This window comes from Phyllopteryx taeniolatus, chromosome 12 (genome assembly GCF_024500385.1).
Source record: "Phyllopteryx taeniolatus isolate TA_2022b chromosome 12, UOR_Ptae_1.2, whole genome shotgun sequence".
Classification (NCBI taxonomy): domain Eukaryota; kingdom Metazoa; phylum Chordata; class Actinopteri; order Syngnathiformes; family Syngnathidae; genus Phyllopteryx; species Phyllopteryx taeniolatus.
The window spans coordinates 1,052,696-1,071,488 of record NC_084513.1 but is presented as its reverse complement, the minus strand read 5'-3'; the positions used below and the strand labels follow the sequence as shown (position 1 = coordinate 1,071,488).

Here is an 18,793-nt window from a genome sequence, read left to right as displayed (position 1 = left end):
CAAACAACCGTTCGCACTCACATTCACACCTACGGGCAATTTAGAGTCTCCAATTAATGCATGTTTTTGGAATGTGGGAGGAAACCGGAGTGCCCGGAGAAAACCCACGCAGGCACGGGGAGAACATGCAAACTCCACACAGGCGAGGCCGGGGATTGAACCCGGGTCCTCAGAACTGTGTGGCTGACGCTCTAACCAGTCGGCCACCGTGCCACCACTAAAGTAACTTAATTAATTTAATTATTTCTGTCATGTTGTAATGTTGGTTTGACCTGACTGATTAGAATACATGACCTGAATAGAGAATACTTTTGAAGATACTCAGTATACAGTACACAAGTATAAACAGTAAATGAACAAGTCATTTAAATGGACACATCTTGTGATCGGATTGGTGATCAGTTATCGTTTTTCTAAACCCCAAAAGTCCTGATTGTGTAAAGCCTATTATTTTGTTGTTAAAAGTTGGTTATTCTCCGCAAAAACGCGGTGCCAGCCAGACCTATGTGACAAGTGTATTGTTTCACCAAATCACTTATTTCTTTGTTTTGCGACTGCTTGTAACGGTAGCTTAGCAATTAGCATAGCTTTGACATAGTCTTCACCTATCAATTCCTCGTTCTCCCTTTGTGACACTTTTGTAAGAAGCATTGTAAGAAATAAGCTTGGCAGCTGGGGTGCGTAATAAAATAGCATGCATCAAGCAGCTGTTCAATGTGGACGCACTGGTAATGTCAGAGGCTGGATTTTTTTTCCTTCCCTATATCTGGAAGAGTCAGTGTTTCGGCCGTACCGAGTCAACGTTCAGTGATTTCCGTAACGAAATACAGAAGGTTCCGTAACATTTGGTAGAGGTAATATTACTTAAAAGATGACTATGTACATAATTTAGGTTTTATTATGGCAACAGTTTGTTCCATTCCCATTATTTCAAAATCTGAAGAAACTGGGAGGTAAAACAGCATTCCAGAATGTATTTTTTTTTTGGATGTTCCACTGTATACTAGTTAATAGGAGTATAACTATTTAGGAGTCCAACACTCACACTAAAGCTCGCTGATAGGCGATGATGAAGTCAGGTCTTCCCCCTTTGTAGATCAGCTTGGCGTTGGCTTTGACCCAAACCCAGCTTCCTGACTTACTCAGGAGACGGAAAGTCGTCAGGCCGCTGTCTCCAGTTTTTATCACTGTGAAACGCACACACACACACACGTACACAGTGTTCTGTAGTTAGCAGTGGAAGGAGTTGACAAGTTTTTAATTCAAGTAGCGAAATTGACATACTGCGCAAATGATTGTCTGCACAATACATCATGTCAGCGGCGTGGATGAACTGGTAGCCGGAGCCTTTCATGCACAGCTCCGTCTCCGAGTAGCCCAAAATAATCTTCCCCCTACAGAGAAAGACACGAGATCACACAATGTCATGGTCTGTATTTTAGTTTACATTATACTTAGTTTTGTTTCATGTTTTCCTGTGTCCCATGTTGTTCATGTCTTGTGCTCATTTAGTTCTTGTGTCCACCTGTTCTCGTTAACACTCTACCTTGTGTCAACCAGTCAGCTCCCTCCAGCCACTTGTCTTGTCCAGGTGTTCTTCGTTGTATCATCAATTTGTTTGTAATTAGTTCCCTGGTTTCTTTCAGTGCTTGTTGGTTCATTGTCCATTTCGTCAGTTATATCACTAGTGAAGTCTTGTTTCTTGTTTTGGGTTTACTTAAGTGTTTCTTTGTTACTTTGATTATTGGTTTTGGGACTGAGTTTAGTTGGATTTTTCCAACTTGTTTGCCTTTTTTGGGGAAATTAAAAGTTTTTAATTCCTGCACTTCTGCCTTGCCTCCCTGCACTAGGGTCCTCCGCGTTTTGACTTCCCTTATAACACCGTGAAAGCCCGAACGTGACAGAATGAACCGACCACAAAAGGACCCATAAGGAAGCACACGGCGTCGCCCTGAACGCCACCAGTCTGCCTCCCAGCGCCCTCAGCCTGCTGACCAAACCTACCCTCCTCCAGTAAGCCCTATCGTTCTTTCGTCTGTCCTTTTCACCAGTTTCCCCCACTTGTCCTAGCTATTCACCAAGCCCTAAGAGTTCTCCTTCACTTATTTTTTTAGATTCTGATTTATCAGATTATGAAGATGGTCTAGTTTTAGTTAACCTTCTTTCTGACACCGATTCGGACCCTGATTTTTATTTTATTTTTTTTACGGTGCTTCCCCTAGTCAGTTTTTGTCACGTGTTTCTTATTTTGACCCCTGTGAGTCCAAGCCCAAGTCATTTCTCTCTGACCTTTACTCTGGTACCCGTTTGGTCATCTATTCAGGACCTCCGCGTGATGGCCAATGGAAGCGCCCAAGTAAAGGTCAAATTTCATCATCCCGGTTTCTGCTCCGGTTTCAAAGTCACATCATTTTGCTCCAGTTTCCACACCTAATTCCACGGCTCTAAAGTCACCTCTGTCCAAACCTGCCCCCAAGTCACGTCGTTCCATGTCCATTTCATCGCCTCGTCTCGTACCACCCGTGTTTCCTAGTTCACCTTCCCGGGTTCCTGTGCCCTCTGCCCCTCTTGTTTGCTGTGTTCCCACACCTCTATGGCGGCAGACTGAGGAAGCAACTGCAGATCCCGTTCCTGCTCCCCGGCAGGCTCCCTTTCCTGTTCCCTGGCGGCTGCGGCCGCCACCCAACAAATGTCAACCGATCAGCTCCCTCCATCCACTCTTGTCTTGTCAAGGTGTTCCTCGTCTCATCAATTTGTTTGTATTTAGTTCCCTGGTTTCTTTCAGTGCTTGTCGGTTCATTGTCATCATCAGTTGTTTCACTAATTTATATCACTAGTTAAGTCTTGTTTCCTGTTTTTAGTTTACTAAAGTGTTTCTTTGTTACTTTATTGATTTTGGGACTTTTTTTTTTCTTTCCCCATGTGCCTTGGTTGCCCGTTTTTGTAAATCTTTTTTTTTGTTGTAATTTCTGCACTACTGCCTGGCCTCCCTGCTTCCCTGTACTTGGGTCCTCCAAGTTTTGACTCCAACCTGCACAAACGTGACAGATGGCGCATGAAAAAAAAAAAGGTGGGAGATCGAAGCTTTCTGTTTCACCTGTTGTCGACACCAAGAGGTGTGAAGTCCAGCTTGTGCTTTGTCTGAAAGAGCAACATTTTGGAGCGGATCTCCACAATGGACGGTGACTGCACGGGCGTGGCGATGGCGAAGAGTGCGAGCTGCGGTTTGCCGTGCGACCCGTTGTCCCTGACGACGCTTTGGCCATGCAGGTACTTGAGTCGTCCCTGGAACTTGAGAGCCTGGCGCATAGATCACAGGACAAAACTGTACAATTAAATGAAGCTAATTTTTAGGACATATGTATGTGATAGTGTTTCTCACTAAAAAGCCAGACGAGTTGTCCAGGAGGCAACGGAAGCGACACACAAAACTTCTCTCTAGGAAGGACGAGTTCTCTGGAGGAAGTTGATCAGGGTTGTAGAACTCTGTGCTTATGCATCCCTCCAGGCCTGACAACACGAAAAGACCGCACCAGTCATTTAATAGTATAGTGAGTAAAGCTCAAAATCCTTATTGTAGCTATTCATTCCATACACTTCTATTTGAAAACCCTCAAAATGTGTTAATGGTTTACAAAAAATAAAGAAAAATTAATAAGGCTGTACTTTACAAATTCCAAGCATTTATTGCATACTGTAAAACTGTCAATTACTCAACTAATATTTGGTTGTATAAGCACGGTTTCTGAAAACCGCTTCAAATCGGGGTTACATGAAGTCCACCATGGACTTCTGGCACCTAGGAACTGATATTACCCCTCAGGACCGTTATACTACATTCCACAACTGTACATAGACACCAAAGTATTTAGATACCAGCTACTGGAAGTGAAAAGTGAAGAAAATGTGGAGCTCCTTCCTTTGCAGCTATACGAGCTTCCACGCTTCTGTGAAATTTGTTGCGGTATGTCTATGGGAGGTTTTTTTTCATAGTGTTTTTGGAGGTCACTAACATTTCTGCAATTATTTTCCTTTTTTAAATGTATTTATTTTTTTAACTTGCGGGAGGTTCCACCTTTATAGAAAACGAATGGACCTCAAACATTTTCCTGAGGAACCCCATTTTAAATTGACTGGTTGCTACTTTGCATGGATGTTGGAGTATTGTTATCCAAAATAAAGTCCACGATAAAAGTGCTGGGGAAACAGTCCACCTACAGTTAGTGAAATGTGAAGAAAGAGAGCTGTCCCCCCTTTGCAGCTCTAGCAGCTTCCAAACTTCTTTGAACAAGATAGTGTCTGTGCAATTATTTTGGTCTATTCATCCACATTTGTTGCGGTCAGTGTTATGAGACAGTTATGAATTATACTTGACTTTAAAATGTACTCTAAACATTTTCCTGAAGAACTCCAATTAAAATTGCATCAGATTTTTTTTTTTTAAACTTAGAATGGCATTGTTGTGCAAAATCCTGTGCCTGAGAATGTTGAGAGATCCAAGGCCACGTACCTTCTCCACATGTGTCAGGTGGGTTTAGAGCAAAGTGGAGGTTCTGCCTGAATGTAGCGCGGTCGTCTGTGTGGATGAGCTCGAACACGCTCTGGTGGACCACGTCGGACTGTGCGAGGGAAGATCATGTCAGTGACAGTCTACTTAATTCCATAGTGCGCGAAAAAGGTTCAAGAGGAGCACAATAATAAATCAGGAATATTTCTCGCAAACCAACTTCAACATAACAAAGAAAAAAAACACTGATTTACAATACAAGATTCAAATGGCAAATTTACTCAATCACCACAGGATATGTTCTACAACTACTACAGTAGTTTAGTCATCTCACAATAAGCTGACTAAAAACGAGATTGAAACTTTTATCAATAACCGAAATATCCCTCAAGCTATACACCGATGATATGCTTTATTGACAAGAATCCAAGTCATCACATCAAACAGTTTTGAACCTCATTAAGACATTTTAGCAATTATCAGAATACGCTATCAATTGGTTAAAATCAACAATACTCCCAATAATGACTAACACATGGAATCCTGCAGAGCAAAATCCAAACTTTCCTACTCTGACAGGGAATATCAAATATCTAGTTATTAATATCTCAAAACTTACAGAGTTAAATCTAAATCACATACCTCTATTGGGAAAAAAAAAGTGATTTAAAATGTTGGAACAGTTTACCGATCTCACTTTTCGGGTGTATAGCTACCGTAAAAATGAAAACGTTACCTTAAATTAACTATTTTTCAATGACCCCATTCAAACCCACATTAAAGTGGTTACAAATGCTAGACTCTGCCATTTAAAATTTTTACTGTAAAAATAAGAAAAAAACAATTAGCCCATCAGAAAAGTAAAAGAACGGGGACTGGGCGCACCCAATTTCAAACACTATTACTTAGCTAGCCAAATACAGTACCTCATTCAATGGTTGAACAACAATCTTGGATGGAACTAGAACATATAGACTGCAATAGCACCAAAAGTTTTGACTTCGTTGTCACATTTCTGTGGGGCAAATTATGTATTACTCGTGCACTCACTGTAGTTGTCTCGCCATGCTGCACTATTTGCATATACTGGCCACTCTTGCCAGAGTAGCATCTGCTCCATCTGCACACTGTTTGAGGAGTATCTGTAACATTTGCACAACCAACATTGTCCCAGATTATCGCACTACTCGTCACTTTAAACCGCATACAGTCCTTGAAGTCTCAGCGCCCCTTGCACAATGGTCATTGCACCGGTCTATTGCAATATTAGTCATTCGAACTGCTCTCAGTGCTAGAGGACTCTGCATCTTTTTGCACAATTGTTTTTTGTCAATGTCTTTACATCTCCAAAGTGTTCTGTAAATTGACTGTCTGTTGTACTAGAGCGGCTCCAACTACCGGAGACAAATTCCTTGTGTGTTTTGGACATACTTGGCAAATAAAGATGATTCTGATTCTGATTCTGAAATTTCAGACCTCCCATTATCAGCACAGGTCTCAAACGCCACAATTGTTTTAAAAATTCGATTATTGCAGCCACTTTATCAGCTTGGTGGAAAAGTCGAGAAACCACACAATCTCAGTCAGCACCAGGTCATACCTCCCTAATCTGACACAATCCCGATTTTGATATGAGCAAAATACCCCTTTACTTCAGCACATGGGAACAAAGTGGAATTGACCACCGACATCACAGATTCAAGAATAATGCCTTCATGTCCTGTGAAATCTTATTTCAAATTAGAGGTGGTAACTTTCCTCAATACTATAAAGTGAGACTAGCGAGCCCCAAAAAATTTAACACGCGTGAATGAATTAGAACTACCCGTTTTTGTTCCTGAAATAGTGGGACTACTCTCACAAAACAAACAAAAACAAATTAATCTAAAGTAGTAATTCAATACACTTATCACAAAATGGGAAAAAGACCACTCAGTCCCAACTGACAATGAATACTGGGCGCAAATCTGCAGAAATACATTCTCAATAACAAAAAACAATTTACAGCTAATCCAGTTTAAAGTACTCCAAATATCACACATTACGCAATATAGTATGCATAAAATAGGCTATTCAAAATCAAACATTGTACTGAAAACATTCCAGACACGCTCTTTGGGATTGTACACCTGTACAGCGCTTCTGGTCACTAGTTGCAAAGAAACTCTCTTCAGTTTTGAACTGTAGTATTCCAATTTCTCCTAATCTTTGTCTATCAGGTGATGTAAAAGGTATCGATCATCCTAATAAACTTGCTCTACCAATATTAGTAATCGCAATCGCTAAAAAAAAACTGTTAAACAGGAAAGATAAACAAACGATCAACATTAACTAATTGCAAAATCTTGTCATAGAGTATATACTGTAAAACTAGAAACTATCTCTGCTAAGCGTAATAACCAAATGGATAACTAAGAAAAACTGGTCACCTTTCATTAAAATGGTGAACCTTGAAGCTAGATTCTTGTCTGCCTGGGAAAGAATGTCATACAGAAATGTAATGTGTAATGTAATGGGACCAAATCATATCTTTTCTCATTTTAGACTCCTGTGCACGCCATTGCATGTACTTGAACCCCTTGCCTTCTGGCTCCGGATCTGCGGTGTGGGCCTCTGGGGATGCTGCGCATGTTTCCCCCTCCTCTTCTTGGGTCGAGTTTTGTCTGTGCCGCCTTCCTGGGAGGGGCCGGTCCCGGGGCTGCTCTCGGTGCCTGGTTGCTGGGGAGCTGCCTGCTGGCCCCACTCCAGGGGCCTCGTCCTGGTCTCCAGATCCACCCCGTGGCTGTGTCCTCCTCTTCCCTCTCCCGGGGCGCTCTGCCATGGTCGTTTCCCCTCTCTCGCAGACTTCGGGGCCTATGGTAAGGTGTTGGCGGGCCTGCCTTCTGTGGCCTGTTCTGGTGGTTGGGTGGTGGTGATGGCTGGGGAGATTAGCTGTGGGGTGGGAGGGGTTGATCCGTGTTTCTCCATGGGCTTGAGTCTAGCTTTTTACTTCACACACAGCAAATTTTTATTACTCACATTGTACATATTTCACACATTGGGCACATTGACATCTCATTCAGGGTCCCTTGGGGGGCTGGCACGAGGCATGATGAGGCGGACGTCGGGCCGGGTCCTGGCACATCTGTGCTGGCCTTCGGTCTGGTAGCTCCCCTTCTCTGCCTTGCCGGTCCTCCAGCTTGAATGAATCATACACCTATCCGTGGGGGTAGGGCAGTGTCGAGCTCAAGAGGACACTCGGCCAAGTGTTCTTGCACTCCGGCCTGCTCCCTGGCCCGCCTTGCCTTTCCCCCGCAAATGTTTAATGCTCCACATACATTCGCACATGCTTTGGGGAGCTGGCTGGGTGGGTGTGACAGTTGCGGATCATCATTGCCTCATGACCATCTCGCCTCACCCCCACCAGTCTCCCCAATTTTAATGCACGACACCCCACCACACAGGATCACGGGACAGGGATAATGATTGCCAGTCGGGGCCCTGGGGCCTAATGTACAAAAGGTGCATATGCACAAAAACATGGCGTATGTTCTTTTTCACGGCAAAGTTCAGATGTATCAAGAGTGAAATGACCGTGGAAATGTGCGGTCACGCCAACTTCATGGCAGGCGTACGCACGTTTCTGCAGCAGTTGGTGCTTTGGCGACACTTAAAGGAGATGCTGGAAACTGTTTATAATAAATCTGCACATCAGAGACACATGAGCACTGATGAACAATTAATGCCCGACAATATTTGATTTCATCAATGTAAAAGAAGCAAGGACACGGAATTCACTTGTTGACCAGTGTATTTAATGAATCACTGATTGTGTGAGGACACCTATAAATTGATTAAGGTGATCATTTATGCCGCCTATTGCCCTTACAATCTCGTAACTCCAGCACAGCACGGGTGAGGACATGGCTGGTCGGGCGGGCAGAAGCAGCCGGCTGTTGGAGTGTAATTGCGTCGGGGATGCCCGAGGAGACGCAAAGGAACGGTGGACGAAACCTCCGCGTATGTGACACCAGTGATGCCAGCACTGAAAAAAATAATCCTTATAATTTAATTTGAACATTTACATCGGTTGGATATGATTAAAATCTGGAGGGGTAAATTATGTCATTTTAACCCATTTTAATCATGTGCAACCGATGTACATGTTCAAATTAAGGACATTCAAAGGACTCTTTTTTTCAGTGAGTGACGCGAGAGGAATCCTCTGCATCTGTGACACGAGACACCGGGGACGGTGGACGAATCCCCGAACATGTAGCACGTGGCTGCGACTGCGTGTCCTCTCCTGTGTATTAAAATAATGAATTGAGTAATCAAACAGGAGTCACAGTTTTTGATATCATCATGTGCTTTGAATTCAAAAGATTGTATACAAATACCATACATACATTTACGGATGAACCTTAATCTCATAGGGCTGAGTGTAAGTTACTGGATGAACACATTTGTTGTGAGTTATAAAAATACATGGTATTTACCTTGTGAGGTGATCAGTCAGCCACATGTGCTCCCACCACCCCTGAGAGAGCAGTGTCACCCATGATTGCACCGACTCTCTCCTCAAACAGGATGAGGCCCTCGGCGCAGATTCCTCCGCCTGTTTTGGGCACACTGTGGCGGTGGGCAGCTGTCCTCCGCTTCACATCCACCTTTATGTCTGACCACTTATTTTTCAGTTCAGCGTGTGTGCGCTGTTCTGACCCCACAGCATTGACAGCCCCACACACGCTGTACCATTTGCTTCTGTTTCGCTTGTTCGCGCCAAAGAGGATTTTCTTGCGCACCTCCACTTCATTGACCAACTTCACATTCAGAAAAATTATTTTTCTTCATTACCTTGCTCATCTTCCTTTTTTTCTGATCATGCAGAGAGATCCCGAGATCTCAGGTGCAGGGTTCCTTTAAATATGATGTGCATACAGGACAGGGAGGGCTCAGCTACTCAAACGTGCGCTCAATTCTACGTTGATTGGGATATACGAAGGAAATGTGCTTGGATTTATGCGTACGCACAGATTCATACATCTGGATATTTTTGTGCGTACAACGTTTTCTGGATTTGAGCGTACGCCATGTTTCAGTAAGGAATACACGCAAGCCTTTGTACATGAGGCCCCAGGTAACCACAGTAATAGGGTGGGTAGTGGGTATTCACATTTCTTTTGACCTGACTCCTGGGGCCTCATTTCCCACATGCTGTCCTGCCCTGCCCTTTTCTGTCCTCTCTCATCTTGCTCTGTTGGTTAGTTGTTGTGTGTCCTCACCGGGTCGCCCCGCCCCGCCCCCGTCCACAAATACGAAAACGATTTGACTTTTGTACCGTTACATGTGGTCAAATATCTCGACTATTGTTCTGCTGTGGTTCGCACCCCTATTCCCCTTATCCATTCTGTCTCTCTCTCTGTCCCCTCCCTAAAACCCTTTTCTCTTGGCTGCATTTTCAATAAACATCAGAGTAATTAAAATATAAGCAGAGGGAGTATTTCAAACTCCCCTGTTGCACATCAAAAATGTTCCAGCACAAAAGGCATAAAAATCCACCATTCTGCATGGCCATGCAGCTGAACAGGGCAGATTTTTTAAAAAAGAAAAAAAAGAAAAAAAGGTTCAAGAGCCACATTCACCTGCTGGAAGCCCAGGTACTCCTTGATGGTGGGCGACGTGTAGAACACGGACCCCTCGGACGTGACCACCAGCACAAAGCCATTCAGCGCCTGCCGTGTGAACAAGTAGTCACACTAAAGTTTCAATTTACGGTTGTTTCTGGATATATCCTATGATATCCAGACAATTCTGCCTTTACAAAGATAACACTCAGTTTTTACTAACACTGTCGAAGAAGTATTTATTTAACAATACATTCAAAGATTATGATTGCCTATTATCAGACATGCAAACACCAAAGGCATGAAAAAGGGGACAGACCAAAAAAAAACATTGTAGGGGTGTCTTAGGGGATCACCGGGCCCCTGCAGAGAATTTTGGGGATTTTAACATGAATTAAGCAATCTGGAAGACTTCAAGCAGAAAAACATTTAGTGACACCGCTCAAGTACATGTTGATGTACATATCTAAGATAAAAATTCAATTTGCCTAATTTATTTGCTTTTTTTGTTTTGGCCTCCAACTTGAGCCAGGCCCATCTCCACCTGCACCTGGTGCCTGCTTCAAGCTGTGCCACATGAATAGCATTCCTCCTCTTTAAGCACTCTCATTCTGGAAAATAATTGACTAAAATCATTGTCTGCTTCACGTCATTTTTCACTATTACCAACTTCAAAGGCTAATCCCAAATGCATCCTCCAGGAAAATATGAAGTTTTTTTTTTTTGGGCCATTTCTGAAGTTGAAGTTAGTTCATTCTGCATTGTGACATAACCCCTAATATAGCTCCGTCTCTTAATACATTTAACATGAACATCCATAAACTAATTAGATGATTGTAGGTGCGTTTCCTAATTAATACAAGATGTACTTGCGGATCAGCTCTTGTCGCCGATGTTTCGTGTGCTTCGCGGTTCCGCTGGGACCACAACCTCAACACGAAAATACAAAAGACCAGTGCAACAAATACGACACTGGCTGATCTGATGAGCAAAAAATGTTGCTTAAACGTTAAGCGTAGCAATAGAGGATGGCCGCTCCAGAGGTGGGTAGAGTAGCCAAACATTCTACTCAAGTAAGTGTACTGTTACTTGACGATAATGTGACTCAAGTAAAAGTAAAAAGTACTCCTCCAAAAAATTACTTGAGTATGAGTAAAAAGTACACAGTGAAATAATTACTAAAGTACTGAGTAAATAGTGAGTAACTTAATATTTGTTTTAACCACAGCATGAACATCAATAAAATAAAAATAATAAAATGTTTTTTTTTTACTGCAAGGTGTTTTCTCAAGTTATAAGTGGGATGAAATATCCACATTTGGCAGATAGTGCCAGACAAATACAACAATACATGAAAGCTCTTGTTTTTGTTCGCCTAAATGTGAAGATGATTAGCGAGCCGTAGCCTTCATGGTAACAACGACCTTCCCAAAACGGCCGCCACGTAGGCACGACAATCAGCCGGGCTGTCTTACCTAGTGTTAATACCTATGCCCGGGAAGCCCAATAGAAGACATTGTGTGAGATCATGTGACTTTCTTGTGTCGTTTGATTGGTGAACTAGACTTAAACGTCACTCGCGCTAAAACTGTATTGGCGCAAACAGCACCCAATGCGGAAGTCGAAGTCTCTCGCACGAAATAGTTGATAAATAAGCAATAATTGATTAATAAAAGTAGCAAGCGACATTTAGATCATTGAAACGGAGTAAAAGTACCGCTACTTCTTAACAGCTGAAGCGGCGGAAGTGTTTTTTTCTGGTGTCGTCAACTCCTGTGACTCCAAAGCAGGTCCCGAGCGCACAGGCAGAACCTCAGGCCGATGTGCTTTTGCATATTAGTCCGCCAGAGTAATATTGATACATCTGTGTGTGGATGGTGGATGTGTGGAATGGATCAAGCTGCCAGCGTTCAAGGAGTACGAAACAGCCTATGATGATGACAGCGACATCTACCACCCCCAGGAAAAACTCATCGGAACTGTATGATTCCCATAAATGGCCTATTTTGAGTTCAAAGCGGCGAATTTTGCCAAAACGCGACTGATTTGCATGTATGTATTATTGCTTAATAAGGGAACCAAAATATTAAACTAATTACCTTTTTTACAGACAATGTTTGATACAGATCCTGTATGGGAGCTTATTAGTTTGTTCAGGTGCACTTAATAATGTGGCTGGTGAGTAGGGTTGGGCATCGTTTGAATTTGAGCGATTCCGGTCCCAATTTCAGTTCCTCATTTTGATTCCAGTACCAAACGATTCTCGATTCCGATTCTTTTAGGGGGCTGGTTCAACAAAGTTTGCATGGTTGAAATAAGGGGTGTCCAAATTATGAACATCCATTTTCTTAGCAGCCCGCAGCATGGACTAAAATGAACATTTGACACAGGGTTCTTTATAACCTGGATCAAACCTATGAACTAAAAGACAACGTGTGTGTGACTAACCTAACTGACTTACTATCAATTAATTAATGTTTCAGCTAAAAAAAAATAAAAAATGGTTATTTGCGACTGTTTTATCACGTCAAATGGTATACATGTGCAAGTTTCAACTTGACTTCCTGTTTTAAGCATGTAGTCTTTTATTTTTGAAGGGTATACACCGGAACTCAGCACTTTGGCACAAAAGGTAACTTCACACGACACCGGTGAAAACAAAAGTAAAACGAGCTGGCATGAAAAAGAGTAATTAATGGAAACAAGTGCCCGGTAAAACGTTGACTCCTTTACTTACCCACCAATGAAGCACAAGGTTAGTGTTTCTGATACTGTGAGACGTTTACGTGAATTTTGTCCCAATCCGTTGTGATTGGGACAAAAAATCCGTTGTGATTGGGACAAAAAAAAAAGACTACATTAAAAAAAAAAAAATAAAAATACCTAGTTTCCCAGGATACTAGGACTTGGCTCTGTCTATTACCTGAAGCAGCAGGTCTCCTTCAGAGAAGCCTTTGGTCGCCAAGTTGTTGCCATTTGGGCTGTTTGCTCCAGGAAATCCACTGCTGGTGCTGTTCTTTATCGTCGCTGCAAGAGCAAAAAGGGTAAACATCATAAGTGGGATACTTAGAGGCCTTAGTATTCATAGTTTTGCAATTTAAAGTAAACTAAGTTGCTAAGTTTGAAGATGTTTGCTTGTGTGATTATCCACACAGTGGCAGGAGAGCAAAAAAATGTGCCTTGGCTTGTTTGAGACAGAACTCGTCTTGTAATCCCCCTTTCATGGATGTCCTAAAAAAGGTAAAGAACTAAAGGTAATAGGACACCACTTATTTTTCCCTACCACAAACCAAATCACCGACCACATTTAAACTGATTAAGAGCTAGTTGTGACTCCAAACTGTTTGAGTGCACATGCTGCAAAGCTTTTCCTCTTGCACATTGAGGCCAGCGACTAGTCAGGTTCACGGCTGTGTATTTACTTTGGCATCTTGTGCCACTATTGTTTAAGCACATCTCTGTTATGGGAGGAGTTGCTTTTCAGTACACTTGAGGCGCTTCCCATTAGGTTGCAATTCAAAACACTATTGTAGCTTATGGAAAACTTGGGAGATCATTTTGTTTATTACCTCCGCCAAGCACAATGCTTCGTTTTTTTTATAACAGTTGGCATTTGTTCTAAATCAACAATTTCCACACGACTCTGTCCAAGAGTGAGGCTGATGGGAGAAAGAAGTGCAGATTGGTGCCGATTACTGTCTGAACACTTTTTTGTTGTTACAGTCTACCATCTTGGAGGCCGTGTGGGGGCAGAGATCTACCACATCTTGATGGAGCTGTGCTGAAAAAGCTTTGGCCCTTTGAACCTTTTAAATGCACAGCACAGGCACCTACACGACTGGAGTATAACAGTATGTCACGATTTTTATTCAAACAAGTCAGATGGACATATTTCAGAATGCAAGCCCTTGGCGGAGATCTGGGCTCTACTGAGTGACTCTAGTTTAAAGGATTAAATGTATGCGAACAAAATATTAGCCAGAGGTTTTATTTCCTCCAATTGGAGATGGAGTGGGGTAGCATGATCTATTAGGGGAGAGGTAGAGTCATTAAAACATCAAACAAACAAACATGTTTTGTGTCTTTGACTTTTTTTTTGTCTAGCACAACCATGAGGCTATATAGTCATCTCACTGGCGTCTAATTGAAATGTCTCTCATGCACAAAAAACCCCAAAACAAAACAATCATCCTTCCTGCATCTGTGTTGAGCTTTTGTTGTCCTTTTGTAAGCAATCGATTACGAAAGAACTTCCCTGGTGTGGATGGCCACGACAGGAATATCCCTGGAAGTGGCCTTTCCCCAAATGGACCGTCCAGTCCAGTCACACCAACTCATTAGGGAAGGAAGGACTCCCCACCTTCCCACACAGACCTGCATTGCAGCCCTTGAATGCACTACTAATAATATCATCAGAAACCACAGGAAGTATATCACTTTCATTAGTGATAGCCGACAGCCAATAATTTAATACTGGGTTATTTTGACTCCGATGCAGCTGCAGCGAGCATCTCTGTGTGTGACTTCTCTTTCCAGCATTGTCCAGCCCACAGCACCACCTGATTGGTTACCTGTGCACAGTCACTGCACGGGGTAACAGCAATCAGCACGCAGTAAAAGCTGTACAACGCATCCACAATGCTCTGTCTCACACACACGGGACAGAGAAGAGAAGGTTTTACCAAATGGAGACAAATGGAGCAAATGTGTTTCAAAGATAAATTAAGGCAGCAGACTTTATATAATTGTAATAAATCCTAGTCCTCTACAATGCACAACTACTTGTAACATTACTATGAGACTATTGAGTTTATATATATATATGGCGGCACGGTGGACGACTGGTTAGCACATATGACTCACAGTTCTGAGGACCGAATATCTCTCTCTCTCTCTCTCTCTCTCTCTCTCTCTCTCTCTCTCTCTCTCTCTATATATATATATATATATATATCTATATATATATAGATATATATATATATTCCCGGCCCCCCCTGTGTGGAGTTTGCATTTTCTCCCCGAGTGCGAATGGTTGTTTGTTTGTATGTGCCCTGCGATTGGCTGGCAACCAGTTCAGGGTGTACCCCGCCTCCTGCCCGATGATAGCTGGGATAGGCACCAGCACGCCCGCAACCCTAGTGAGGATAAGCGGTACAGAAAATGGATGGATGGATATACACACACACTTAACATTTACTTAGAGTAAATGGACTTTCAATCATGTAAAGCACATTTAATTACCTTGTGTATTAAATGCTCTGTAAAAATAAAGCTGCCAGTGCCATGCCTTGAGCTAACCACCGCTAGTAAACCATTGGGGAAGAGTTTCGCTCGCAGGCTAATACCCACCTAGCTGCTAATTTGCCATGCCAACCATATTAGTGGTTCCGGGGAGAGGTTTAACCACTTGAAACATGTTTGCTAATAATATTGATAGGGAAATAGTCAGTGATACGAGTATGAATTGTTTGTATGTGTGTGAGTAAGAGAGGGAGAGTAAAATTCTGTTTAATTGTAGGGAAGCACACATGCTGATGGGATGGCCAGAGAATTGCATTCATGTCTAAAACTGTAGTGAAATAATGTCTGTTTAACTATTTCTGCTGCTACAGGAGGAGCAGGCATCTGTGCATGAACACGAGATTGAGGGAAACAGACACAGTAGGCAACGGAGAGAACGCGGTCCTTCCGCAGCCGTGTTGATGAGACGTTCAGCTCTGCTGACAAGTTACACTGGTGACTGCCTGGCCAGTAGCTGCGTTGAGGATGAGCAACATCTGTACCTCAAGGAGCCAGTCATCGACAGGTGGAAAAGGGGACCCACTGCAGTGGTGGACGTGACAACTCAAACTGTTTTATTTATTTTAGGTAACCATTTTTTATTTTATTTTATATTTGCAGTTAACTGTTTAAGAGATGCTGCTGACCCAGCGAAATCCCTGCACCTTTTGTTTTTCAACTTTAAACAAAATTATTATTATTATTTTTATGTAAAACATTAATATTTCAATTACATTGAAATTTTAGAAGACTATTTACAATAGAAAACTTTTGGGAGCTATTTATTTGTTTTCATTTATCCATCCATCCATTATCTGAGCCGCTTCTCCTCACTAGGGTCGCGGGCGTGCTGGAGCCTATCCCAGCTGTCATCGGGCAGAAGGCGGGGTACACCCTGAACTGGTTGCCAGCCAATCGCAGGGCACATTGAAACAAACAACCATTCGCACTCCCAGTCATGCCTACGGGCAATTTAGAGTCTCCAATTAATGCATGTTTTTGGGATGTGGGAGGAAACCGGAGTGCCCGGAGAAAACCCACGCAGGCACGGGGAGAACATGCAAACTCCACACAGGCGGGGACGGGGATTGAACCCTGCACCTCAGAACTGTGAGGCTGACGCTCTAACCAGTCGGCCACCGTGCCGCCTGTTTTCATTTAACTTTCATTTAACTTTGTAAGAAATGCTGCTGAGTCTGGGAGCTCCCTGCCCTTTTTGTTAGAATTTCAAAACAATGATGCCTATTTTCTAATATTAAAACAATATATATACTAGCATATTGCAAATTTGAAAAACTGTTTAATAAATGTGCTTAAAGGCATTTCAATGAAGTGTTGCAGTTTTTATTATTTCAAATTTTGATGCCAATATTTTCCTTATAACCGCAAAACGAAAATTGGCTCCAATCATTGGTTAGCGGCCTCCTTGACTACTAATTATCGGCATCGGTATTGGCCCTGGCCGACTGGTTAGAGCGTCTGCCTCACAGTTCTGAGGACTGGGGTTCAATCCCCAGCCCTGTGTGGAGTTTGCATGTTCTCCCCGTGCCTGCGTGGGTTTTTCTCCGGGCACTCCGGTTTCCTCCTACATCCTAAAAACATGCATGGTAGGTTAATTGACAACTCTAAATTGCCTGTAGGTGTGAATGTGAGTGCGAATGGTTGTTTGTTTGTATGTGCCCTGCGATTGGCTGGCAACCAGTTCAGGGTGTACCCTGCCTCCTGCCCGATGACAGCTGGGATAGGCTCCAGCAAGCCCGCGACCCTAGTGAGGAGAAGCGGCTCAGAAAATGGATGGATGGATTGACGGTATTGGCCCTAAAAAAAGACACATCTGTCTATCACTAACTTTCATGATTCAGTTAGAAGAAATCCCTCGACTGTTTATTTCGCCCCATTCAGACCTCTCACGAGTAAGTGGGCCTCTCAGGGGCCTCCTGTTTGTTTTCATTCTAGTTTTCTTCCCCAGCGGTTGAACCCGCTCTTCCATCTCGTTCCATTATTAGCCTGCTTGGCAGTTTCTGTTGCCGCTCTGTGCAAACGTCCAACAGGAATTCCTTGCAAGATGGGCTTGATGCCTCACGGATCCTTGCCAGAACTTGTTTTAATTAAAAATTTCCTGCTTTTTGGATCTTAGGAAGCACAAGTCAGCGTTGCAACCACACTTGATTTGGTGACTTGACAACAACAAACAAGAACATTTTAACAGTTGAATCACTTTTATACTGGCTGTAAAAGATGAAATTTGTCAGCAATTTTCCTTGTTGCTATTTTATATGAGGGTATGGAGTAGGGCTGCAATATATTGGAAAAAAATAACATTGCGATATACTGTATATTGTGATGTGATCAGTGTTGGGTAAGGTCATTTTCTACACGAACTACTTCAAAGTTCACTTCATTGTTCTGAAAATGAACTAGTTCAGTTCATAGTTCCAAAGTTTCAACTAAGTTCACCGGTCCAAAAACGAACGAGTTCATAGTTCTTTTCTTTTTTTTTCAATGTTGCTGACAGGCTATTACCCTAAAAATACTGGCATTTAATTCACCCTCGTTGCCACCCATTCAGTCCACACTAGTAGCCAGCTGCAGCTTTTCACCCTACTATCTCAAAAAAGGTGACCAGCTATCTATGTATATATGTAATTGATTTTTTCATTCTGCTGATATTTTTTCTAACGCAATATATTCTATGATTGATGTTAATAGCTTGTTTGTTTTTCTAGTTTAATAGAATTGTTTTGTTAGCGGTAGCTAACGCGACAAGGAATGATTGTGAATATTTATTAGGGAGGTCGATTATGCTTAAGTCGCCAAGTATGCACAATCTTGGGTAAAGTGGAATCCTGAAATTCAAAATGTAAGAGAGTTTTTGTGTAACCGAGGACCAAAAGCATTGAATTGGTGTGTATTTCGATATAGCATGAACATAGGTGTCTGGGGTATTTTTGGTGCATTGCGCGCATATATTAGATGGAGAGAAGCCCATTTTATGCATAGTGTACTGAGTAAAGTGTGTTCTATAGAGCACTTTATATTGTATAAACTGTAGATTTGTGTTTTTTGTCATTCTAAACGTATTGTTACAAATCTGTATCCAGTAGCTACGGTCAGCGGACGTGGAAAGGTCTTCTTCCCATTTGGTGATGACTAAGTGCATTGATTTAGTACATGAAATTAATTTATAAACTTTTGAGAGATTTCTTTTACTTTGCAGGAAAAGCTTCACTATTTACTTGACAAACTCCAGCAGTTCGAGGGTGCTCTGGAGTGTTGGTATTCTTTTTTTTTAAATTATTGCTGCTTTTAATTTATTGTGTTGAAGAAATTTTCCGCCTGGTTTTTGGAATTCTTGGAACAGTTCATCACGTGTCCTAAAAACATTGTGGTTAAACAGTTG

At 42.3% G+C, this 18,793-nt stretch overlaps 1 protein-coding gene across 2 annotated transcripts in view; it reads right to left on the bottom strand.

The window, feature by feature from the left end:
* LOC133486618 (aryl hydrocarbon receptor-like) overlaps positions 1–18,793 on the bottom strand; it is an 88,479-nt gene that overhangs the window by 17,476 nt on the left and 52,210 nt on the right. The window contains exons 3-9 of one of the 2 annotated variants that reach the window (XM_061792039.1): positions 13,037–13,140; positions 10,132–10,221; positions 4,511–4,619; positions 3,383–3,510; positions 3,098–3,300; positions 1,285–1,394; positions 1,046–1,187 (exon numbers count right to left, since the gene is read on the bottom strand). In XM_061792039.1, coding sequence (XP_061648023.1) covers positions 1,046–1,187; positions 1,285–1,394; positions 3,098–3,300; positions 3,383–3,510; positions 4,511–4,619; positions 10,132–10,221; positions 13,037–13,140 — 886 coding nt within the window. The remainder of the gene's footprint in view (positions 1–1,045; positions 1,188–1,284; positions 1,395–3,097; positions 3,301–3,382; positions 3,511–4,510; positions 4,620–10,131; positions 10,222–13,036; positions 13,141–18,793) is intronic. The other variant, XM_061792040.1, reaches the window with a different exon arrangement.